This window comes from Chiloscyllium punctatum, chromosome 22 (assembly GCF_047496795.1).
Source record: "Chiloscyllium punctatum isolate Juve2018m chromosome 22, sChiPun1.3, whole genome shotgun sequence".
Taxonomy (NCBI): domain Eukaryota; kingdom Metazoa; phylum Chordata; class Chondrichthyes; order Orectolobiformes; family Hemiscylliidae; genus Chiloscyllium; species Chiloscyllium punctatum.
The window spans coordinates 26258721-26285418 of record NC_092760.1 but is presented as its reverse complement, the minus strand read 5'-3'; the positions used below and the strand labels follow the sequence as shown (position 1 = coordinate 26285418).

The 26698-nt window shown below is 45.0% G+C and overlaps 1 protein-coding gene and 1 long non-coding RNA gene across 2 annotated transcripts in view; one reads left to right on the top strand and one right to left on the bottom strand.

Moving 5' to 3' along the window:
- celf1 (cugbp, Elav-like family member 1) overlaps positions 1–14357 on the bottom strand; it is a 57778-nt gene extending 43421 nt beyond the window's left edge. Inside the window, exons 1-3 of the mRNA XM_072592855.1 lie at positions 14101–14357; positions 6852–7039; positions 4852–4934 (exon numbers count right to left, since the gene is read on the bottom strand). Coding sequence (XP_072448956.1) covers positions 4852–4934; positions 6852–7039; positions 14101–14171 — 342 coding nt within the window. The 5' untranslated portion in view covers positions 14172–14357. The remainder of the gene's footprint in view (positions 1–4851; positions 4935–6851; positions 7040–14100) is intronic.
- The window catches only part of LOC140493468 (uncharacterized), a 724813-nt gene that overhangs the window by 77025 nt on the left and 621090 nt on the right, over positions 1–26698 (top strand). The window lies entirely within an intron of this gene.

Here is a 26698-nt window from a genome sequence, read left to right as displayed (position 1 = left end):
AATGCAGTTACATAGAATCTTTTCAGTGCAGAAAGGAGCCATTCAGCCCATTAAGTCTGCACTGACCCACTGAAGAACATCCCACTCTATTCCCCAAAATCCCATATTAACTGTGGCTCATCTACACAGCCTGCACACCCCTTGAACACTACAGGGCAATCTGGCTTGGCCAATCTACCTAACTTGCACTATTTTAGACTGTTGGAGGAAACCAAAACAGGCAGACATGACAAGAACGTGCAAACTCCGGACAGGCATTTCCCAAAGGCTGAAAATCTAACCAGGGTCCCTAGCACTGTAAGGCAGCAGTGCCAACCACTGAGCCACCATAACATCTACATGGTGGGATCCAAACCCATGTTTCCAGACCATTAGCCAGGGCTTCTGGATTAGTAGTCAAATTTGAAATATGACAAAGTTTGTTATCTACATCAGCCTTTGAGGCAAGTTAGTTCCACGTTCTCTCACACCCTCGAGGTAAAAACACTCTCCTTAATCTCCTTCAAACATAAGCTTAGAATTCTTGCCACTTGGTTCTTGACCTCACAAATGGAAATTGATCATTTCTATCTAAATTGTCAGGTGCCACTCAATTTTAATTTTAAAGTTACAATTTTACACACCTCAATTTAACTCCCCTCAACCCCATTTGTTCCAGAGGAATCCACCCCAACTATTCAAATCTTCAACACTTCCATCATCACTAAACTTCTCCTCTTGGCTACATCCTTGTAAACCTCGCACTCCCCCCTTCTATATTCATTTGATCCCTCCTATAACTCAGTGGCCAGACCACACAGACTATTCGATCTGCAGCCTGACTAGCATTCCACAATCACCGCCAAGCTCTTACACTCTCAATCATGGGCATTATTGGAAAATATTCCATTTAACTGCTGAACCATTTGGTTTAGATACTTTCAGGGATCTATGGACATATACTTCCAAGTCGCTCTGTTCCTCCACACTTCTATATTCTCCCATTGATTGGGCATCACTTTGCCTTGTTTGCCCTTCCTATAAGCACCGTCTCACTCTTTCTGCACAGAACTCCACTTGTTGTGTTTGTCTCTCCAGCCAGTCCATTGAGAGCTGTCTGCAGTCTCCAAGGACACCTCCTCAACATCAATCATAGACAATTTTTCTGTTGACCAAAGGGTCTGTTTCCGTTCTGTATAACTATGACAAATAACATTTTGACAATGGTCCTGAAATTCAAGTCTAAACCAGTGATTCACATCATTAAATCTATATTCTATCAACTCCACTGGAAATATTTTCCATTCATAAAAACATTTATCAACCTTTAGACTTCACTTCTTGACTCGACCCAATTTTGGATTCAAACTGCCACTTAGCCATGAATCTTTGAGCTTTGGATTTTGTAACCACTCCACCATGTGGGATCTTGACTGAGGCCTCACCTCGGTTACACTCATCCACACCTTCCTCAAACTCAATCAAGTTTAGTCAGATTCAAATTTCTGTTATTATCAAACCCATGCAAACAGTTCCTTGAATGAACCTACCCTTTCCCAGACTACCCTCCTGTTCTTTATATGTGTATAAAATGCCTTAGGATTTTCCTTAATCCTATTTGCCAAAGACATTCATCATCCCTTTAAGCCCTACTAATTTCTTGTTTGCGTTTTCTGCCATCCTAACCCTTACGTATGCCTCCTTTTTGACTAAGTTCTCAATTTCTCCGAAGAAGGGCTTATGCCCGAAACGTCGATTCTCCTGCTCCTCGGATGCTGCCTAGCCTGCTGTGTTTTTCCAGCACCACATTTTTCAACAATTTCTCTGGTCATCCAAGGTTCCCGAATCTTGCCATCCTTATCATAATACGTTGCTTCTTTGGTTAATCATCTTCAACTGGTGCCCTCTAGTTCTCTATTCTTCCATTATTGGGAAGACTTTCTAACAGTTATACTGTCCAGACCCGTCATAATTCTGAACAGCTCAATCAAATGTCCTCTCAGCCTTTTCTTAGCCAAGGAAAACAGTCTCAACTTCTCAAATCTGTCCTTACAACTAAAATTCTTCATTCCTGATACCATTTTCATCGAGTCATAGAGATATACAGCCCGGAAACAGACCCATCGGTCTAACTCGTCCATGCTGACCAGATATCCTAACCTAATCTAATCCTACCTGCCAGCACCTGGCCCATATCCCTCCAAATCCTTCCTATTCATATACCAATCCAGAGGCCTTTTAAATGTTACAATTCTACCAGCCTCCACCACTTCCTCTGGTAGCTCATTCCATACACACACCACCTTCTGTGTGAAGAAGTTGCCCCTTAGTTCCCTCTAGTTCTAGACTCCCCCGCCCCAAGGAAAAGACTTTGTCTACTTATCCTAACGCTGCCTCTCATGACTGATAAACCTCTATAAGGTCACCCCTCAGCCTCCAGTGCTCCAGGGAAAACAGCCCCAGGACATTCAGCCTATCCCTTTGGCTCAGATCCTCCAACCCTGGCAACACCCTTGCAAATCTTTTCTGAATCCTTTTAAGTTTCACAATATCTTTCCGATAGGAAGGAGACCAGAGTTGCATGCAATATTCCAACAGTGGCCTAACCAATGTCCTGTACGGCTGCAACATGACCTCCCGTCTCCTGTACTCAATACCCTGACCAATAAAGAAAAGCATACCAAACGCCTTCTTCACTATCCTATCTACCTGTGACTCCACCTTCAAGGAACTATGTACTTGCACTCCAAGGTCTCTTTGTTCAGCAACATTCCCTCGGACCTTCCCATGGAGTGTATAAGTCCTGCTCTGATTTGCTTTTCCAAATTGCAGCACCTCGCACTTATCTAAATTAAACTCCATCTGCCACTCCTCAGCCCATTGGCCCATCTGGTCAAGATCCCATTGTAATCTGAGGTAACCTACTTCACTGTCCACTACACCTCCAACTTTGGTGTCGTCTGCAAACTTACTAACTATACCTCCTATGTTCACATCCAAATCATTTATATAAACGATGAAAAGTAGTGGTCCCAGCACAGATCCTTGTGGCACTCCACTGATCACAGGCCTCTAATCTGAAAAGCAACCCTCTACCACCACCCGCTGTCCTCTATCTTCGAGCCAGTTCTGTATCCAAATGGCTAGTTCTCCCTGTATTCCATGAGATCTAACCTTGCTAAACAGTAGCGTATGAGGAACCTTGCTGAACACCTTACTCAAGTCCACATAGATCACGTCTACTGCTCTGCCCTCATCAATCCTCTTTGTTACTTCTTCAAAAAAATTGCACCGCCTTCAACACCTCCACTTCTCCATGAAATTGTGTTCCCAGCACTGCACCTAATCATCCTATACACGTTAACATAATCTCCTTGCTTTTGTAGTATGTGTCACTATTGATATAACCCAGGAAGCTGTACATCTTATTAACCATACTTCCACCTGTCCTTCCAGTTTCTACTGCCTCTCCACCTCTTTTAAATTGTACTGTTCGTTACAAGTTGTTTCTCTGCATTATTCCCAACTAAACAAATCAATTCACATTGCTCTAACTTAAATTTCATCACTATCTTCTTATTCCATTAACTTGTCCTTCTTACTTTTAACACTGTCCACCTCTCAGTTCACAAAACATGGAAGTTTCTTCTAATTTGCAAATTCTGAAAGTGTGCCCTGTACACCAAGTCCAGGCCATTAATATGTACCAAGATGAGTAAAGATCCTAACACCAACCCCTAGGGAAGTTGGGAGTTAATCCATTCAGAAAATTCAAGGCTGAAGTAGATATAATTTAATCAGTAATGAAATCAAGGTTTATAGAGATAAGGTAGCAAAATGGAGTTGAGGGTTTTCAGATTAGCCATGATCTCAAAGAAAGAGCAAAGAAAATTTACAGCCCAGGAACAGGCCCTTCAGTCCTCCAAGCCTGTACAGATCCAAATCCACTGTCTAAACCTAAGGATCTGCCCAATTCCTAAGGATCTGTGTCCCTCTGCTCCCCACCAACTCATGCATCTACCAGACGCACCTTAAATGAATCTACCGTGCCTGTCTCTGCTGCCAACACACTCCAGGCACCTACCGTCCTCTGTGTAAAGTACCTTCTGCGTGCATTCCTCTTAAACATTTCTCCTCTCACCTTGAACACCCTGGGAAAAAGCTTATCTCTATCCACCCTGTCTATACCCTTCATGATTTTGTAGACCTCAATCAGGTCACTCCCTCAATCTCCTTTTTTCTAATGAAAACAATCCTAACCTACTCAACATCTTTTCATAGCTAACACCTTCCTTACCGGGCAATATCCTCGTAAACCTTCTCTGCACCCTCTCCAAAGCGTCCACATCCTTTTGGTAATGCGGCGACCAGAACTGTACGCAGTTTTCTAAATGCAATGTCTTGTACACTTTTAACATGACCTGCCATCTCTTATACTCAATACCCCGTCCGATGAAGGCACTCTATCCACCTGTGCAGCCATCTTCAGGGTACAATGGACTTGCACTCCCAGATCTCTCTGCTCATCAACTTTTCCCAAGGCTCTTCCGTTTAAAGTATAATTCACTCTAGAATTAGACCTCCCAAAATGCATCACCTCACAGTTGCTTGGATTGAACTCCATCTGCCACTTCTCCGCCCAACTCTCCAGTCTATCTATATTCTCCTGCATTCCTTGACCCTATGCTTTCTGCTACTCCATCAAGCTCACTGACTAGCAGAACAGACTTAAGAGGCCTTATATGAAGACGAAGTTCCATGTTTAACAACAGGCACAGTGTTCTGTTAATTTGGTTCCGAAGACACAACTCTCACAAAGTCGATGCCAGTACCTGACCTCTTAAATACCACAGCTAGCATGCGCATACTCACCCCAGGCAGAATCTTCATATTGTGAAGAGCATTTTGTGCTTCCAGTGCTGCCTTACGTGTATAAAATGTTACAAAGCAACAGCCTAAAAAAGAAAGGCAAAGAGTAAACAGTAAGAATGCTTCCCTTCCCTTATGACCCTTCTCACCTACTCTGGCATTAATCAATTATTGACCGCTCCAGGTGTTGTGAACATGCCAAGGTGCAGAAAAGCAGCAGTGCCCCATTTGCCACTTCATCCTGCCTTTTACTGACACAAACCTGTGTAACAGCCTCTCAGATTGGGCGTTAACTCCACTTCTCACACACCATGAAAGCTGCAGCTGTTATGCAACTGTTCAGCAACTGCAGCTTCCCCACCAAATGCACCAGCAACATCCCTTATAAGGGATCCAGAGCACACAGCTATTTGAGCCATCTGTAGTCAGCACACTCAATACAACTCAGCTCTTCTCCAGTGCTCCTTCCCTGATCTGAAATGTATTACCATTCTTGGCAACTACACAACAAACAGTGTTGATTAAGGGGAACCAGCAGATATAAGTGCATTTGAATTTCCAACCAAAAAGGTTCATACCACCTGGTTCTCACCTTCCAACCCACCAACCTCCAGATACAACACATCATCCTCCGCCATTTCTGTCACCTACAAACAGATCCCACCACCAGTAATATATTTCCCTCCCTACCTCTATCTGCACTCCGCAGAGACTATTCCCTCCACAACTCCCTTGTTAGGTCCACGGCCCCCACCAACCCACCCTCCACTCCCAGCACCTTCCCTTGCCACTGCAAGAATTGCAAAACCTGTGCCCACACCTCCATCTAAAACCCCAAAGCATCCTTCTATATCTGGCAGAGATTTACCTGTACTGCCACCCACGTGATCTACTGCATCCGTTGCTCTCGGTGTGGTCTTCTTTACATTGGGCAGGTAGAATGCCAACTTGTAGAACGTTTCAGAGAACATCTCTGGGACACACGCACTAAACAACCCCACCACCCTGTGGCCAAACACTTTAACTCCCCCTCCTATTCTGCCAAGGACATGCAAGTTCTGGATCTCCTGCACTGCCAAACTCTAGCCATCCAACGCCTGGAGAAGGAACACCTCATCTTCTGCCTTGGAACACTTCGACCACATGGGATCAAAATGTAGTTTCCCCCAATTTCTTCATTTCCCCCCATCCCAGATCCAACCTTCCAACTTGGCACCGCCTTCTTGAACTGTCCTACCTGTCCATCTTCCGTCCCACCTATCAACTCCAACCTCCCCTCTGACATATTACCATCACACTCCAACTCCATCTACCTATCACACTCCCAACTACCTTCCCCCCACCCCTCCACACCTTCCCCCCAGCCCCACACCCCCTCCCATTTAACTGCCAGCCCCCTTGGGCCACCCCCTCATTCCTGATGAAGAGCTTATGCCCGAAATATCGACTCTCCTGCTCCTCAGACGCTGCCTGACCTACTGTGCTTTTCCAGCATCACATTTTTCGAGTCTGATCTCCAGCATCTGCAGTCCTCACTTTCTCCTTTTTACAGAGGGGAGGTCAAGGCCATTAGATCATATCTGATCTTATTGAGGTGGAGTAGGCTGAAGGGTAAATGGTCCACTCCTACTCCTATTTTTATTGAGTGGATGGCACGATTGAGAATTAGGATTTGTATTAGGAATTGAGTATTTTTAAAAATGCTGCAGGCATCAGTACCCAGAACTAAAAGGATCTTAGAATTACACAAGTTGAGGGGGCCCCAGAAATAAGCACAGCATAAGAGTTTTGGGTTCCTAACAGCCCAGTCTCTGCATGTGGATATACCAACCACAAGGCAGTATTGCAACTTGCCCTTGACGAGGAAGAATGCAATAATTGAAGCCGCACAAAACACACAAATTGTGTGGAGTTCAACCTTGTATTTATTGAACAGCCTCCCAGAAACCTGGTGTTTGCAGGCATATACTAAAGACAAAATGCAACAAATTTAGCAAGCTCACCTTTACTCTGAGGGGGATTCTGACTCCTGTCTCGAAGCACATTGATTTCATATACAGCGCCATGCTGCTCAAAGAGCTCCTTCAGTTCCTTCTCTGACCAAGACCGTGGAATCTGACCGACAAACATCTTGATGGAGTCGATATCGGGCTGGTCGGGGTGATCCAGAGACCCATTCATCTTCTTTGATCTAGGCAAAGGAGAAGCAGCATCATGATTAAAAATCACAGACCAACAGATGTGCGGGAAGCATTAGGTTGGGCTGGGTTACAGAGAGTGGTGAAGCGATGCGGCAACAAGACAGCACAAGCTTCACTCCCTTTCAGCAGCCTCTCTGGTAGAAGCTAATGATCACTCAATTAAATGCTCCCTGGCTAAAGTCTTGAACCCACCTTTCACCAATCTAAAACTCTCTGCAGTTTGAGGTCATGACAGTCATATCAAATCCCTTCCAATCTGCCTCCTGTCAAGACAGAGTTTTTGAGCAATCCTGCCTCCTGATTATAAAATCAGATGACAGAAGACACACTGCACACCATCAAGTGTGTGCCATGAAAAACATGATACAATCTACACTAGTTCCACCCTCCCAGACTAGGCCCAGAGCTCATCCAAATCCTTTTTAAAAGATTATGAGGTTTCCTGCTTCAACTAACCTCTCAGACAGTGTTTTCCAGATTCTTACCATCCTTTAGGTGAAAACGCTTTTCCTCAAATCTAACCAAAAAATCTTGTCTTTCAATTTAAAATTATGCCCCTCAAGCCTGTCCACCAAAGCACAAGTCAGGAGCATGTTCGAACACTCCCAAGCTGCCTGGATGAGTGTAGCTCCAACAACACTCAAGAGGCCTGACACTATCCAGGGCCAAACAGCTGACTGATTGATGGTGAGGGGAGTGGAGGCTGTGTCAATGTGCAGACGCAGAAATATGTACCAGCTATAAGAATGACTGCAGAAATTCATCAAGGCTCTTTAGACCGCACCTTCCAAACACACGACAATACTCCAAGAAGGACTAGGACAACAGATCCACTACCTGCAAGTCTCCCTCCAAGCCACTCGCTATCCTGACTTGGAAATATATCCACCTTCTATCAGCAAGTGGTGGTTCTCCCATGTATCTGCTGCCTTTTTCCTTCTAGATGTAATTGGCTGTGGGTTTGGCGGATGCTGTCTAAGGATATTTGGTGAACTTCTACAGTGCATCTTGCAGATAGTACGCAGTGCTCCCTCTGAGTGCCAACGGTGGGGGGACAATGTTTGTGGATCAAGGCAGCTGCTTTGTCCCTTATGGTATCAAGCTTCTTGAAAGTTTTTGGAGCTGCACTCCTCCGGGAGTGGGGAGGATTCCATCACATTCCTGACTTGTCCTTGGCAGGCTTGGGGAGTCAGGAAGTGAGTCGCTGCAGTGTTACTAGCCTCTGACCTGCTCTTTGTCTTTACATTGTAATCTAATTCAGTTTCTGGTCAAAGGTAACCTGCTAGATGTTGGTAATGGGAAATTCAGTGATGGTAACACCATTAAATGTCAAGGGGTAGTGGTTAGACTGTCTCTTATTGGTGATGGCCATTGCCTGGCATTTGTAGTAACAGGATAGGACAGAGTCAGCATGGATTTATGAAGGGGAAATCATGCTTGACTAATCTTCTTGAATTTTTTGAGGATGTAACTCTGAAGATGGACAAGGGAGATCCAGTAGATGTAGTGCACCTGGACTTTCAGAAAGCTTTTGATAAAGTCCCACATAGGAGGTTAGTGAGGAAAATTAGGGCGCATGGTATTGGGGGCAAAGTACTAGATTGGATTGAAAATTGGTTGGCTGATAGGAAACAAAGAGTAGTGATAAACGGCTCCATTTCGGAATGGCAGGCAAGTGGGGTACCACAGGGATCAGTGCTGGGACTGCAGCTTTTTACAATGGGCGGCACGGTGGCACAGTGGTTAGCACTGCTGCCTCACAGCGCCTGAGACCCGGGTTCAATTCCCGCCTCAGGCGACTGACTGTGTGGAGTTTGCACGTTCTCCCCGTGTCTGCGTGGGTTTCCTCCGGGTGCTCCAGTTTCCTCCCACAGTCCAAAGATGTGCAGGCCAGCTGAATTGGCCATGCTAAATTGCCCATAGTGTTAGGTAAGGGGTAAATGTAGATGTAGGGGTATGGGTGGGTTACGCTTCGGCGGGGCGGTGTGGACTTGTTGGGCCGAAGGGCCTGTTTCCACACTGTAAGTAATCTAATCTAATCTAATCTAATCTAATCTAATATATGTTAATGATATAGAAGATGGTATCAGCAATAACATTAGCAAATTTGCTGATGATACAAAGCTGGGTGGCAGGGTGAAATGTGATGAGGATGTTAGGAGATTACAGGGTGAGCTGGACAAGTTAGGTGAGTGGGCAGATGCATGGCAGATGCAGTTTAATATGGATAAATGTATGGTTATCCACTTTGGTGGCAAGAACAGGAAGGCAGATTACTACCTCAATGGAATCAATTTAGGTAAAGGGGCAGTACAGAGAGATTTGGGTGTTCTTGTACACCAGTCAATGAAGGTAAGCATGCAGGTATAGCAAGTAGTGAAGAAGGCTAATAGCATGCTGGCCTTCATAACAACAGGAATTGAGTATAGAAGCAAAGAGGTGCTTCTGCAACTGTACATGGCCCTGGTGAGACCACACCTGAGTATTGTGTGCAGTTCTGGTCTCCAAATTTGAGGAAAGACATTCTGGCTATTGAGGGAGTGCAGCATAGGTTCACGAGGTCAATTCCTGGAATGGCGGGACTACCTTCCGCTGAAAGACTGGAGCGACTGGGCTTGTATACCCTTGGGTTTAGAAGACTGAGAGGCGATATGATTGAGACATATAAGATTATTAAAGGATTGGACACTCTAGCAGCAGGAAACATGTTTCCGCTGATGGGTGAGTGCCGAACCAGAGGACACAGCTTAAAAATACAGGGTAGACCATTTAGGACAGAGATGAGGAGAAACTTCTTCACCCAGAGAATGGTGGTTGTGTGGAATGCTCTGCCCCAGAGGGCAGTGGAGGCCCAGTCTCTGGATTCATTTAAGAAAGAGTTGGATAGAGCTCTCAAAGATAGTGGAATCAAGCATTATGGAGATAAAGCAGGAAGAGGATACTGATTAGGAATGATCAGCCATGATCATATTGAATGGCGGTGCAGGTTCGAAGGGCCGAATGGCCTACTCCTGCACCTACTGTCTATTGTATCCATGTTTGTCTTTGCCACTTTCCAAACCCAAGCCAAGACATTGCCCAGATCATGTTGCATTTGAATATGGATCGGTTCAGTATCTGGCGAGTCACAAATGGTGCAATCATCAGCAAAAACATCCACTCTCTGACCTTATGATGGAGTGAAGTGACGAAGCAGCTGAAGATGGTTGGGCACAGACACTACCCTGAGGAAATCCTGCAAATACAACCAAACTTCAACAATCACAGAATCTTCCTATGTGCCAGCTGTGATTCCAAACAGCAAAGACCTTTCCCGAGACCTATTGATTATAGTTTTGCTAGGGCTCCTTGATGTCAAGGGCAGTTTTCTCACACCTCACTTCGAGAATTCAGTTTCTTTGTCCATGCTTGAATCAAGGCTGTAATAAGTTCAGGAGCTGAGCAGGACACAGATAGGGGTGGGGAGAGAAATATATCTCTGGTGGTGGGGTCTGATTGCAGGTAGCAGAAACAGCGGAAGATAATGCTATATCTGGAGATAAGTGGGGTGAAAGTGGGGGGGTCCATCCTTGTTGCAGTTGGAGGGCTGGGGTTCAAAGGTGGAGGTGCAGGAAGTGGAAGACATGCGCTGGAGGGGATTGTTGATCATGTGGGAAGGGAGATTGCAGACTTGAAATAGGAGGTCATCTGGGATGTCCTGGAATGGAATTCCTCCTCCTGGGAGTAGATACAGCAGAGAAGGAGGAATTGGGAGTAAAGGATCATGTTGGGAGGTGGTTCAGTCCAGGTAGCTGTGGGAGTCGGTGGGACTGAAATTCCTGTCCGTGTTGAGTGGGTTGCAGAGTGGAGGCAGAGAAGTCCAGAAAGGGAAGGGAGGTGTCAGAGATGGCCCAGGTGAACTTAAGGTCGAGGTGTCAGGTGTAAGTGAAGTTGATGAACTGTTTAAGTTCCTCATGGGAGCACGAAATGGCGCCAATACAGTATTCAATGTAGCAGAGGAAAAGGTGAGGTAATGTAACTGTGGAAGATGGACTGTTCCACATTTCTTACCAAGAGGCAGGCATACCTGGGGCCCATGCGGGTGCCCATGGCTACCCTTTTGGTCTGAGGGAAGTAGGAGGATTCAAAAGAGAAGTTGTTGAGGGTGAGGACCAGTTCTGCCAATTGAGTGAGTGTCGGTGGCGGGATATTGGTTGCGTTAGGGGAGAGGAAGAAACAGAGGGAAGAAATCAGTGCAGATGAATGCATACATGGACTGGATGTCCATGGTGAAGATGAGGCGTTGGAGGCTGGGGAATAGAAAGTCATGGAGGAGGTGGAGGGCATGGGCCATGTCCCGAACATATGTGGGGACCAAGGGGGACAGGGCGATGTCAAGATATGAGGACATATGTTCAGTGGGGCAGGACCAGGTGGAGACAAGTCATCAACCGGGATAGTCAGGTTTGTGGAGTTTGGGGAAGAGGCAGAACCGGGCGGTGTGAAGTTCAGGGACTATGAGGTTGGAGGCTGTGGATGGGAGAGTTCCTGAGGTGATATGGTTGTGGCTGGTCTGGGATATGATGGTTTGGTGATGGGAGGTGAGGTCGTGGTCAAAGGGGTGGTAGGAGGTGGTGTCCATGAGTTGGCGCCTGGCTTCAGCAGTGTGGAGGTCGGTGAGCCCATGACCTCCACAATCATGAAATGCTTCGACAGCCTGGTCATGGCCCACGTCAACTCTGGTCTCCCAGTCTAACTTGAACCTTTACAATTTACCTAGCGATGTAACATGTCCACATTTCCCTGACCCTGCACTCATCCCTGGAACATGTGGACAATAAGGAAACCCACATCAGACTCCTGCTCATCGACTCCAGCTCCACCTTCAACACCATTATCCCATTCAGACTGATTACAAAACTACGACACCAACTCTCGGCTCCGCCCTCTGCAACTGGATCCTCAGCTTTCTGACCCATGGACCGCAATCAGTGAAGATAGACAACAGCACCTCCTCCATAATAACACTCAACACTGGAGCCCCCCCAAGGAAGTGTTCTCAGACCCCTATTATACTTCCTGTACACCCACGACTGTGTTGCCAAAGTCAAAAGGATGACACCACCACATTGTAGGACAACAATGAGTCACAATACAGGAGGGAGATAGAGGGATTGCTGACGAGGTACAATGAGAACACCCTCTCTCTCAACGCCGGCAAAAGTAAAGAACTGACTTTAGGCAGAAGGGAAGAGAACAGACCCTCCCCATCCCCATCCCGCACATCAACAGAGCTGAGGTTTGACAGGGTAGAGAGCGTCAAGTTCCTAGGAGCAACAACAACTGACAACCTATCCTGGATTCCCGCACAGATGTGACAGTCAAAGAGGCACAACTATGCCTCTTCTTCCTTCAGCAGCTCACAAAATATGGCATGTCTATAAGACATTGTGGGCGGCACAGTGGTAGTGGTTAGCACTGCTGCCTTACAGCGCCAGAGACCCGGGTTCAATTCCCGCCTCAGACGACTGACTGTGTGGAGTTTGCACGTTCTCCCTGTGTCTGCGTGGGTTTCCTCCGGGTGCTCCGGTTTCCTCCCACAGTCCAAAGATGTGCAGGTCAGGTGAATTGGCCATGCTAAATTGCCCGTAGTGTTAGGTAAGGGGTAGATGTAGAGGTAGATGTAGAGGTAGAGGTATGGGTGGGTTACGCTTCGGCGGGGCGGTGTGGACTTGTTGGGCCGAAGGGCCTGTTTCCACACTGTAAGTAATCTAAAAAAAAAGACCCTCACCAATCTTTACAGATGCACCATTGAAAGCACACTGTGTGGGTGCATAATGGCCTGGTACAGCTGCCCAGGACCCGTAAGAAACTACAGAGGTTGTGTGCACATCCAAGACCAGCACTGAAACCAAGCTTCTATCCATGGACTCCCCTTACATGGCCCGTTGCTGCAGAAAGATTGTCAACATCAAAGGCCCAATGCACCCCGGCAATGCTCTTGTTCAACCTCTTCCATCAAGCAGAAGATACAGAAGCTTGAACACACATATCAGCAGGTTCAGGAACAGTTTCTTCCCTGCTGTTGTTAGACGGATGAGTGGACTCCCTAATTTCAAAGTTAAGATTAGTGTGGTGCTGGAAAAGCACAGCAGGTCAGGCAGCGTCCAGAAGCAGGGAAAAAAAAATCGACATTTCAGGCAAAAGACTGATTCCTGGAATGGCGGATTGAAGTATAAAGAGAGACTGAATTGGTTCGGTCTATATTCACTGGAATTTTGAAGAATGATGGGAGAGAATCTCATTGAAACCAATAAAGATCTAAAAGGACTAGACAAGGTGAGTGAAGGAAGGATATTACTCAATACTGAGGTGTGAAGAAACAAGGATTTGATTAAGGAAGTTTAAGGAAACATGGTAGGCCATCGAGGACTGAAAGGAGGAGAAAACTCTTCATCCAGAGAGCAATGAGCCGATGGAATTCTCCCCCAGTTGAGGTCAAAGCATCAAACAGGACATAATGGCAAGAATGCAGCTCGGGGCGGGGCCAGGCAGCGTGTGATGGAGACAGGGCTGGGCAGAGCGCGGCCTCGAGGGTGGGACCAGGCAGAAACGTAAGTTTGTGTATGGAGCCAGGAGCAGCGCAAGCTTGAGCACGGACCAGGCAGAGCACAAACTCATGCGCAGGTTGGGTGGAATGCAAGCTCGTGCGGGAGCGCTGGGCAGAACGTGAGCTCAAGGAGATGGGATTTGATTGAAAGTACAAGTGAGGGCTGCCTCAACAGCAAGCAAAAAGGTGCAATGATCATGCAGAGAGGGTGTGAGGGCAGTACAGAGAGTAAGTGATGGGACAAAGTGAGTGAGAGCTGCACACAAAGCATGAGAGAGAACCAGACGGATATTGAGCAAGAGAATACTGGGACCATACAGAGAACAAGTAATCAAGTTCGAGTGTCCGAGGATGGGAGGCAGAATGATCAAATGCTGGCAAAAGATGTGCATGATAGAAGCTGATCATAAAGCCCGAATAGTATGAACTACACAACACACAGACATTGGGCTTTGTACTCACACAGAATTGGAACTCAGGGTGCAGTGGTCCACCATCATCTCCGGTAAGAAGTCCAGTTTGAAGGAAGACATTATCAAAGGCAAGGCTGAGTGTGTGGCGACAGGTTTCACCCTTGATAAGGCCCACAAGTTTCCCAAACAATGGAAATAATTCTTCTTTAAAAAGAAAATTTCTGCAGATAGATGGAGACAGGTGCAGCAGGCTCGGGCACAGCTCTCAGTCAAGAGTCTGTGTGTGCTTTCTTGAGATCTCAGACACGACGGAGGAGGGCAGCTGGAGAACAGGGGAGGGGTGGGGAGGGGAAAAGTTGAGTATTGTAGGACCCGTGAGACACGTAAAGGACAGCTCAGACTGAACAAACACACTGCAGCAGGATGGAGCAGCAACTGGGTGAAGCGGGAGGCAAAGTAGCACATACAGTCTCACCCTGGCACACAATAGAAACGCTGAGCCATCAGGGGCTTTGTAGAATGTACAACCATAGCAGTACAAAGTGCAGTGTCAGGCAGATCCAATGTCAGATTGATCACGATATGGTCGCTTGATGTTTGGAAATAAAAGCTGGCTGGTCATTTTAATTCATTGTTAATGTCAGTCAGCCTGACATCAGCACAGTGCTAAGTTGTTTTCTGTCACGCTGGATATCGGTTGAGGGTAATCAGGCCTTGAATAAGGCTGGCAGGTATGTTGATAATTGGTTCCCAGCACCAGCCAGATGCCTGCAAACAAAATGGTCCTCCCACAGACAGGATGGTGGGGGCAGGGGATGTGTGGTCTCCAGTGATACCTTCTGCAACACGATGGGAGAAGAGGAACAATCGAGTTATATCGAGCTGTAGTTTGAGCTAAGCTGGAGTGCTAGGGTACAAACCAGCAATCAATGAGGTGCACACACAGTGACCAGAAGGGGAATGATTCAGCAGGCCATGTAAACCTAAATCAATGTCATGCTGAGACATTGTTAAACTACCAAAGACAAGATGTTGTTCTGAAGCCTTGGTTGATATCCCAGCTCTATGTATCAAACTCCAGAGCAAACATACCTTTTTCTCTTCATTCAAGTCATTTCCATAAACTTAAAGAGTTGCAGTCCTCATACCGATCTCTGCGGCACACCACTGTTACTTAGCAAAAGTAATATTTATTTCCCTGTGAGCTAGCCAACCTTCTGTCCATGCCGATGTTAAACCCTACACCAGGAGCTGTGTTCCTGCGACCATCTTACAAGCAGAAATTGAAAGATCAGAAACAGTGCTGGCCTGAGGCAGTGGAACAGTTTCTGTGGGACTGCTTGGATTGGTGGTAGGCAACACAAATGACTATACCACTACTGTTACAGATTTCATTAGCAAGAGTGCAGAATAAAAAACGCCAAACAAGTTAGTCCAAATGTTCCCCAACTGGAAACCTTTGAAGAATCAGGACATCCATTGCCTATGGAAATCCAGGTGTGTGGAATTTAGGTCAAATGACCTTAACCTTTGCAGGAAACCCAGATCCAACCTCCATAAGGCCATTAGAGATGCCAAGAGGTAATCCTGGCCTAAGCTAGAGACTCTAACCAACCACATGGGACACCCATCATTTGTGGCAACACTTACATGACATAATGGTCCGCAAAGCAAATAGCAAACCAAAATACATCTGTGATGCACTCAATGCATTTGATGCTCACTTTGAACAGAAGATCAGCTAAACAGTGTCACCTGCCCCAACTGCCTCTGATGCACCTAGTCCTGAAGTCACTGCTGCAGACGTCAGATCAGTCCTTTTGACAGTGAACCTTGGAAAGTCAGCCCTCAGCCGTGCACTCAGATACTGTGTATATCAGCTGGCAGGAGGTTTCACTTACATCTTTAACCTCTCCTTACTACAATCTTTAGTCCCCAACATCCCGGTACTAAAGAAAACTCAGGAATGTTCCTCAATGACTACCTCCGAGTGGCTCTGGCCTCCATAATAATGAAGTGTTTGGAGAAGTTAGTCATGGCTCAGCTCTAACCTCCCTACCTGCCTCGATCCCTTGCAATTTACCTACCACCGCAACAGATTTACGCCAGACATCATCTCCCTGGCTGTACACTCATCCCTGATACATCCAGATCACACCTGGATCTTGTTTAGTGACAATAGCTCTGCCTTCAACACTAATTCTAACCAAGCTAAACTCCAAACTCTGATACAGAGGTTTCTGCTCCACTCTCTGCAACTGGAGCCTTGACTTCCTGACCCACTGACCACAATCAGTGAGAATAGGCAACAACACTTCCTCCACAATAATCCTCAACACTGGCTCCCCACAACGCTGCGGACTCAGCTACTACACTCTCTATAGACTCATGACTGTATGGACAAATTTCATTGTTAACTCAATCTACAAATTCTCTGACAATACCACCACTGTCGGCCAGATCTCAAACAATTATGACACAGAAAGAGATAGAGTGCTTAGTGGCAAAGTACAAAGATAACCTCTCCCTCAATGACAGCAAAAAATAAAAAGAGCTGGTCATTGACTTCAGGAGGCAAAGTGGAGGACACGCCCCTGTCTATATCAATGGTGCTGAGGTGAAGATGGTCAGGAACATCAAGTTTCTAAAAAGTAACAATCACCAACAATCTCTCCTAGTCCACCCACATCAGTTCAATGGTCAAGAAAGCAGTAACACCTCTACTCCTTCAACAGGCTAAAGAAATTCAGCATGTCCGCAAAGACTTACCAATTTTTACCAATGCAACATAGAAAGCGTTCTATCTGGATGCATCACAGCCTGGTATGCCCACGACAGTAAGAAACTATAGAGAGTTGTGAACACAGCCCAGTCCATCACGCAAGCCAACCTTCCATCCACACTTCTCTCTGCCTCGGGATGGCAGCAATTTAATGAGAGACCTCTCCCATACCGGTTATAATCCCTCCTTAAAATTAGGGAAGTAAACAAATGGCAAAGGGAATGGTGTGGGAAAGAGGGGTTCCATTTCATGGGGCATTGGCATCAATTTCCAAATAGGGGGATCTGCACTGATGGGACAGTCTCCACCTGAACCGATTTGGCACCAGTGTTCTAGTGAAAAGGATGAATAGAGTGGACACTAGGACTTTAAACTTGTGAGTTGAGGGGGAAAGGAAAGAGAAATGGCAAGAAGTAGGATAATAAATAAAAAGGTGAGCAGCAGGTTAGCATGTGTGCAGGAGGGTTTAAGTTCAAGGTAGACTATGAAAGGAGCAAAAAGGAGGGATAACTCAGGAGATATCAGAGACGCTCGAAATTATAAGTGGATGAAAGCTAGCATACAGGCACTTCACTGAAATGCTTGTTGCATTCTTAACAAGGTTGATGAGTTAACAGCACAAATCATCACGAATGAATATGATTTGGTAGCCATTACAAAGACATGATCATGACTGGGAGTTAAAAACATCCAAGGGTGCCAGACTATTTGGAAGGACAGATGAGGACAACACCATGGCAGTGCTGAGAGATGATGTAGGCTCTAACGAGAATGAGATTGAATCCATTTGGGTGGAAATTAGAAACTCTGAGGAGAAAAAGTCATTGATAGGCGCAGTCTATAGGTCACCAAATAATAACACCACATTGGGGCGGGCAAATAAACAAAGAAATAAGTAATGCCTGTAAAAATGGTATGGCTATTATCAGCAGGGATTTTAATCTACATGTAGATTGGTCAAACCAGCTCAGCCAGTGTAGCCTTGAGGAGGAGTTCGTTGAGTGTATCTGTGATAGTTTTCTTGAACAGTACGTAATGGAACCACTGAGGGAGCCAGCTATCCTAGATCTGGTCCTGTGACAGGAATGATTAATGACCTCATAGTTAGGGATCCTCTTGGAAGCAGTGATCACAGTATAGTTGAATTTAGAATACAGATGGTGAGTGTGAAGATAAAATTCAATACCAGGGTCCTGTGCTTGAACAAGGGGAACTACAATAGAATAAGGCTAAAGTTGACTGGAAACAAAGATTTTATGGTGGGACAGTTGACGCGCAGTGGAGGACTTCCAAAGAAATTTTTCAAAATGCTCAGCAAAAGCGTATTCCAATGAAAAGGACGGACTGTAAGAAAGGCGGTAATCTGCCATGGGTGTCTAAGGAAATAAGAGAAGCTACCAAATTGAAAGACGACAGATGGTGGCGGTTGATGGAAAATGTTCATCCTGGAATTCAGTTACTAGTGGTGTACCCCAAAGATCTGTTTTGGGGCCACTGCTGTCATTTTTATAAATGACCTGGATGAGGGCATGAGGACCTGAAATCTAAATAGAGGCTGAGATAACTAGTTGCTGTCAGGAACAACCACTTCACACATTCTCTTTCTAACTTAGGTGCAAATAAAATGGCTTCTTAATGCAATATAGCATAACAAAATGGCTTCTAGGCTGCAAATTGACAATTCTGCTCAAAGCTGCATAAAATGGCTTTTAACCCTGCTATAGCTACATAATTGACTAACCCCAATCTGCCTAAACAAAGATTAGCAGACAATGCTTCCTTTACAGCATAGAAATAACTAGACTGGATAAGACATTACTGCCCATCCTTCCAGTTCAGGTGCAAAACCTTGGTTCATGAGATAAGAATGGCTTGAGTGTTAGAAAACAAAGTTGGTTCCCAGGAAATATCATTGGGTTGAGTTGCTGTCAATAAACCATTCCATTAATTAATTGGTAATTATGTACAATTATGGCCTGTACCTCTCTTTATGAAAAGTATAAGTCATGTACGCAGCTCCTCTGAGGAACACAGAAGTGTTTAACCTCTCTGTTTCTGGACAATCTGTGCCCAGATGTACAAGAAATTAAGTGTGCAGTCTTAAAGAACCAGACCGATTGCTAGTGTTTATTGACCAATCTGGGAAACCAAGAGACCTCGCCAGGGTTCAAGATCTTCAGGCATAGAAGGATGGGTTAGTAAATTTGCAGCTGACACGGAGGTCGGTGGAGTTGCAGATAGTACTGACAGATGTTGCAGGTTACAGAGGGACAGAGAAAAGCCACAAGAGCTCGGCTGAGAGGTGGCAAATGGGGTTTAATGTAGAAAAGTGTGAGGAAGGAGCAACAGGAATAAAGAGTACTGGGCTAGTAGTAAGATTCCTGGCAGTGTAGATGAGCAGAGAAATCTCAGTGGATGCCCACCACTGAGTAAAGAAACTACCTCTGACATCTGTCCTATATCTATCACCCCTCAATTTAAAACTATGTCCCCTCATGCTAGCCATCACTATCTGAGGAAAAAGGCTCTCACTGTCCACCCTATCTAACCCTCTGATTATCTTATTTGTCTCAATTAAGTCACCTTTCACCTTCTTCTAACAAAAAGAGCCTCAAGTCCCACAGCCATTCCTCCTAAGACCTTCCCTTCATATCAGGCAACATCCTAGTAAACCTCTTCTGAACCCTTTCCAAAGCTTCCACATGCTTCCTATAATACAGTGACCAGAACTGTACACAAATCTCCACATGTGGCTGCACCAGAGTTTTGTACAACTGCAGCATGACCTTGCAGCTCCAAAACTCAATCTCTCTACCAATAAAAGCTAACACATTGTACTTAACAACCCTATCAATCTGGGTGGCAACCTTCAGAAATATATGTACAACTCCCCTGTCACTCTTGCTCCTATAGAGAATCATCTTTACTATCCTTTCCTCTACATCTCTGGAACTATTTGGACGCCTATAGAAAACTCCCAACAGAGTGACCTCTCCTTTCCTGTTTCTAACCACCTCAGTAGCCGAGTCCTCAAATGTCCTTTCTGCCACCATAATACTGTCCTTGATTAACAATGTACACCCCACCCCGTCACCATCTTCTCTGTCCCTACTGAAACATCTAAATCCCGGAACCTGCGATAACGTTCCTGTCCTTGCTAAACCCACGTCTCCAAAATGGCCACAACATCGAAACCCCAGGTATCAACCCATGCTGCAAGTTCACCCACCTTATTCCAGATGCTGCTGGCATTGAAGTAGACACACTTCAAACAGTCAGGGACAACATCAAAGTGAAAGACAAAGCATATAACATGGTGGGAAGCCAGGGGATTAGGATGCCTTTAAAAACCAGCTGAGGAAAACTGAAAAAGCACAAAAGGGGAAATATGATGACAAGCTCACTAAATCATGTAAAATAAGGTTGCAAGAGTTATTATTAGATACAGGTAGTTCTATGACACGTGCTTTGTCAGCACGAATTGGCTGTAATGCGATTCATGACTTGTGGACATTGCTGCATAACACAAACGGGTCCAGTGGGTTTTCTACAGCAGCTTCCCTTGGTACGACTTTCTATAGGGAGAGGTTGCAGAGGGACAGAACTGTCGTGTTATAGCAAAACGTCCTGCATATATAAAAGCTTCGGCGCAACATCGAGGGCCGAAGGGCCTGTACTGCGCTGTATTGTTCTATGTTCTATGTTCTATAAGAGTGGACATTCGACTGCTGGAAAATGAGTCTGGAGTAGTAGTAACAGGCAACAAAGAAATGGCAGAGGAACTGAACAAGTACTTTGCATCGATTTTCACAGTGGAAGACACAGGAGCATAGCAGAATTCAAGAAAATCGTGAGAGGTGAGTAAAATGAAAAGGCTGCTGAGGAAGTTGAAAGGTCTGAAAGTGGATAAATCACATGGACCACATTGACTACATGCCAGAGTTCTGAACAAGCTAGCTGAGGAGATTTTAGAGGCATTGGTGATGATCTTTCATAAATCATTGGAGTCAGGGAGGGTCCCAGAGAACTGGAAAATGACTAATGCAGCCCTCCTATATAAGAAGGGAGGCAGCAGATAGGTTAGCCTGACCTCAGTCATTGGTAAGATTTGAGAGTCCATTATAAGGGTCAGATTGTGGAGTACTTGAAAGTACATGATAAAATAGGGCTGACTCGGCACACTTTGTCAAGGGAGGTCATGCCTGACAAATCTGTTAGGACTCTTTAAGGATGTAACCCACCTCAGTAAATTTTCTTTTATCAATGGACACTTTGGCACAGTGGTTAGCACTGCTGCCTCACAGCGCCAGAGACAGGTTCAATTCCCGCCTCAGGCAACTGTCTGTGTGGAGTTTGCACGTTCTCCCAGTGTCTGCGTGGGTTTCCTCCGCGTGCTCCGGTTTCCTCCCACAGTCCAAAAATGTGCAGGTTAGGTGAATTGGCCATGATAATTGCCCGTAGTGTTAGGTGAAGGGGTAAATGTAGGGGAATGGGTCTGGGTGGGTTGTTCTTCAGAAGGTCGGTGTGGACTTGCTGGGCCGAAGGGCTTGTTTCCACACTCTGTAATCTAAGTAAAATGATCTTTTAAAACTTAAACACAATGTTCTCTGGGAAATGTTGTGTTTACTAGTTAAGGTGCTTATCTAAGATTACAAAGAGATCTTAATCAATTGGGCCAACTAGCTGAGGAATGGCAAATGGAGCTTAATTTGGATAAATGCAAAATTTTGCTTTCTGGTAAAAGAAACAAGGGCAGGACTAATGCAGTTGATGGGGGGGTCCTGGGCAGTGTTGTAAAACAGAGGGACCTAGGGCTTCAAGTACACAGTTCTTTGAAACTGAGGCACAGGTGAATAGGATGGTTAAGAGGGCATTTAGTACGCTTGCTTTCAATGCTCAGACCACTGAGTACAGGAGTTGGGATGTCATGTTGAGGTTGTACAGGATAGTGGTGAGGCCACCTTTGGAGTACTGATCACCCTGCAATAGAAGATTATTATTAAATTGGAGAAAGTTCAGGAAAGATTCAGCAGGACTTTGCTGGGACTGGAAGTTTTGAGTTATAAGGATAGATGGGACTTCTTTTTCACTGGAGTGTATGAGGTTGAGGGGTGGCCTTATAGAGGTTTATAACATTGTGAGGGGCATAGATAAAGTGAATAGCAAAGCTCCTTTCCCTAGGGTGGGAGATTTCAAAACCAGGGGCATATTTTTAAAGTGAGAGGAAAAGAGTTAAAAGACACCTAAGGGGCAACATTTTCCACACAGAGTGGTTCGTGTGCAGAGTGAACTGCCAAGGAAGTTCCAGGTAAAGTTACAACATTAAAACATTTGGTTAGATACATGAATAAGGAGGGATCAGGTGGATTTGGGCAAAATACAGCAAAGTGGACTAATTTAGTTTTGGAAACTTGGTTGACGTGGACAAGTTGGACTGAAAGGTCTGCTTCCGTGCTGTATGACTCGAGGTAATGAGCAAGATAGACAAAGAAGAGCCAGTGCATATGGTCTATTTGGATTTTCACAAGGCCTTTGACAAGGTGCCACACGGGAGGCTGTTAAATAAAATAAGAGCCCATGGTGTTAGGTGCAAGGATAGAGGTTTGGCTGACTGGCAGAAGGCAGACAGTTGGGGACGAAGGGATCTTTTTCAGAAATGGCAGCTGGTGACTAGTGGAGTTCCACAGGGAATCCGTGTTGGGACTACAACTATTCATGTATAAAAGTAACAAACTGGACGAAGGAACTGATGACATTGTTGCCAAGTTCGCAGGTGAAGATAGACAGGTAGCATTGAGGAAGTGAGGAGGCTGCAGGAGGAGTTGGACAAACTAGAAGAGTGAGCAAAGAAGCTGCAGATGGAAAACAATGTGAGAAAATGTGACGTTATGCATATTGACAGGAAGAATAGAGGCATGGACTATTTTCAAAATGAGAAAAGGCTTCAGAAATCTGAAGCATAAAGAAAGTTAAGAGTGTTAGTCGCTTAAGGTTAAAATGCAGGTGCATTTGGCAGTTAAAAAAACAAATGCAATGTTAGTAATCATTTCAGAGAGCTGGAATGCAAGAACATAGATGCACTGCTGAGGCTTTATGAGGCTCTGAACAGAATGTACTGAGCAGGTTTAAGCCCCATAGCTAATGAAGGATGTGCTGGCATTGGAGGGGGTTCACCAGAATGATTCTAGGAATGAACAGCTTGTCATATCAGGAGTGATTAAGTACTCTGAGGCCGTACTCGGTGGAGTTCAGAAGGATGGAGTCGAGGGATCTGATTGAAACTTACAGAATTCTAAGGGGCCTGGATTGACTGAATATGGGGAAGCTGTTTCACTACTAGAAGAGACCAAGACCAGACAGCACAGCCTCACAGTGAAGGGAGAACCCTTTAGAACTGAGATGAGGAGGAATTTCTTCAGCCAGAAGGTGGTTAATCTGTGGAACTCAATGCCACATAGGAGACCAAGTCATTGAGACTTGAGACAAAGATAAATATGCTCTTGATTAGTAAGGGGTTCAAGGCTGACATGTCATATGTTTGAAAAACATATCAGACATGATCAAATGGTGAAGACGACCCAAGGGGCCAAATGGCCTAATTCTGCTCCTATATATCATATGGTCTTATGTACTCACTGTATCTTTCACCAATATTTTACTGCTATGATTGAAGAACAATTTTAGTGCAGCCTGCAATCCTTTCCTCACACTTGCTCTTAGCCTTCCTTATTTCAGCATTGTCCTCTTCTGCATTTGAGATATTCTTCCTGATTCCTGTTACAATTATTATTTTTGAGTATGCATCACATACCTCCTTTTCCATTCTTACTTTCTCATCAATATCCTTTTCTAATACAGTGTGTTTACCATTTCTTATATTAGTATCTTCATCTATCATCTTGTCTCTTCACATGGATTTGACACATCTCTCCACATTTGATGCTTGTCCCTACTAATTTAAACCTTCTCTACTTTTCCCAATAATGGGGCTCATAGAACACCAGCCCCAGCATGGTTCAGGTGGAGTATACAGCTCACTTACCCCATGTCTGGTGACATTGCTACATGACCTAGAACCCACTTCACCAACTTCGCCTGAGTCACCCACTGCTCGAATCTTACGCTGCACCAACTTATGTATAGTTCAAGTAATCAATTCCAACAATAACCTTTTGGTTCAGCTTCTTAATTTGGCATTGAGCTCCTCATACTGACTATGCAGAACCTCTTGCCTTTTCCTATTTATGTCACAACCACAACCACCAGGTTCACCTCATCACTGCAAGACCTCTCCAGCCACAAACAGTTGTGCAAATCTTGCAACTGTGTGGGCAACAACGTTGTCTGGGCTCTTGCTCTTTGCTGCAGAGAACAGTTCAATCTCCCTCATCAATACTGTCCATATTGTCACCAAATCCCTTTTCAGTCCTCCCATGTGAATGTCTTCCATGGTGTACCACTGTGCCATGGTCAACTTGCTTATCACCCTATACCCTGTACTCTCATCCAAAGAGGCTGAAAGACTCTCCAATTTGTTGGGCAATTGCCTCTACTGAGCCAAAGCTAGTTAGCCAGAAATACTTACCACAGATATGTTTACCATGAATCGTGCAGGCATCCAGGAACTCCCACATGCTGCAGCCTCACTATTTTGATGCGATAAACAGATGCAGCAAATTTATTGACATTTAGTGGACCATGATATTAGCTTAATACTGATTTAATACAATAAGCCACCAAAGACTGGAAGCAGCATGGGAGAGAAGATCTGCAAACAAATTTCAGGGGAAGATGCAAAACTAACAACAATATTGATAACAGGGCCAATAATCTTAATATAGACTGGGTATAAAACAACAGCATGCCAAAGAACATACATAACAGGGACAAAAGGCTTTTCTTGATGTGACATGGTTGTGGCTCTAATAGTGGGGCAGGTTGAGGGGCAAATGCAGCTGATTTTAAAGTGATGAGGATAGCAGTTGGATCAATTATGGAAAAGCAGAAGGAAAAAGGTGAAGAAACCTCATTGAAAGAAAGCTAAATTTGGTGATTTGAAAAAGGATCTGGAAATGTCTGAAATTTCTTGGGGGCAGCGCAGTGATTCAGTGGTTCACACTGCTGTCTCACAGTGCCAGGGACCCGGCTTCAATGCCAGCCTCGGGCGAATGTCTGTATGGAGTTTGCACGTTCTCCCCGTTGCATGGATTTCCTCCCGGTGCTCTGGTTTCCTCCCATAGTCCAACGATGTGCAGGTCAGGTGAATTTGCCATGCTAAATTGCCCATAGTGTTCAGTGACATGTAGGTTAGGTGCATTAGTCAGTATAGGATAATAGCACAAGGGTCTGGGTGTTCAAAGGGTCGGTGTGGACTTGTTGGGCTGAAGGGCCTGTTTCTGTACTGTAGGGATTCTATGATTCTAAATGGTGGGCTGGAATCAAAAACTGATCAGCAAAACAGTGATTGAACAATGAGAGACCTTCTAAGTGGAGATGGCCCTGAGAGAGAAGGCAGATTCTCACAAGGATAAAAGAAAAGGCATCAAAAGCTTGAGGTTGCTGGAAACAAACTATCAAGACAAGTTAAGGAAGTTTATGTAAGATTCACAGTAGAGATGAGAACCAAATGAATATACAAAACAAAGAGTTTAAAAGGCATAGAGAGAGCATGAGAATAGATTAGTGAGGAAGAAAGTAAACTAGAAGTATTTTACATAAAATAAGACATTGGACTAAAGTTGCTTAGGAGCTAAATAAAAAGGAGTTTTGCTCGTAGATGGGAAGCATGGCCAAATTACAAAATTAATGCTTTGCTTCAGTCTCCATCAATACAGGAACATTGCCAATATCATGGGAAAGGTGAGAGATAATATTCCAGAAGGGATATACTGGCCAACGTAACAGAGAGAACGCAAGGTGAAAATAATGGAGGCTCTGGTCACACCCTTTCAATCCTCCTTTGCTATGGGGTGATACCAGAGCACTGCTAAATTGCATATTATATCTCTCCTTAAACAAAAGGAGAAAGGAATTAATCTCGTAATTAGAAACCAGGGAACCTTGGTTGGAAGCGATCAGCTACAATAAAATTATCATTTGGAAGATGCAAGTGGAGAGGGCTGTGTGTAAATTTCAGTTCCATGTTATTACAAACATACAGATTTTCCTTTGAGCTAAAGAACAAAGGAAATTTACAGGCCAGAAAGAGGCTCTTCAGCCCTCCAAGCTTGAGCCAATCTAAATCCACTGTCTAAACCTATCGCCCAATTCCTAAGCATCTGTATCCCTCTGCTCCCCACCTACTCATGCATCTGTCGAGATGCACCTTAAATGAATCTACTGTGCCTGCCTTTGCTGGCAATGCGTCCCAGGCACCTACCACCCTCTGTGTTAAGTACTTTCAGCATGTATCCCCCTTAAACTTTTCACTTCATAACTTGAACGCGTGACCTCGTTATTGAATCCCTCACCCTGGGAAAAAGCTTTTCTCTATCTACCCTGTCTATATCCTTCATGATTTTGTAGACCTCAATAAGGACCCCTCTCAATCTCCCTTTTTCTAATGAAAACAATCCTAACTTACTCAACGTCTCTTCGTAGCTAGCGCCTTCATACCAGGCAACATCCTCGTAAACCTTCTCTGCACCCTCTCCAAAGCGTCCACATCCTTTTGGTAATGTGGCGACCAGAAATGTACACAGTATTCTAGATGCGGCTGAACAAAAGTCTTGTACAATTTTAACATGACCTGCCAGCTGTTATACTCAATACCCCATCTGATGAAGGCAAGCATACTATATGCCTTCTTGACCACTCTATCCACCTGTGCAGCAACCTTCAGGGTACAATGGACCTGAACTCTCAG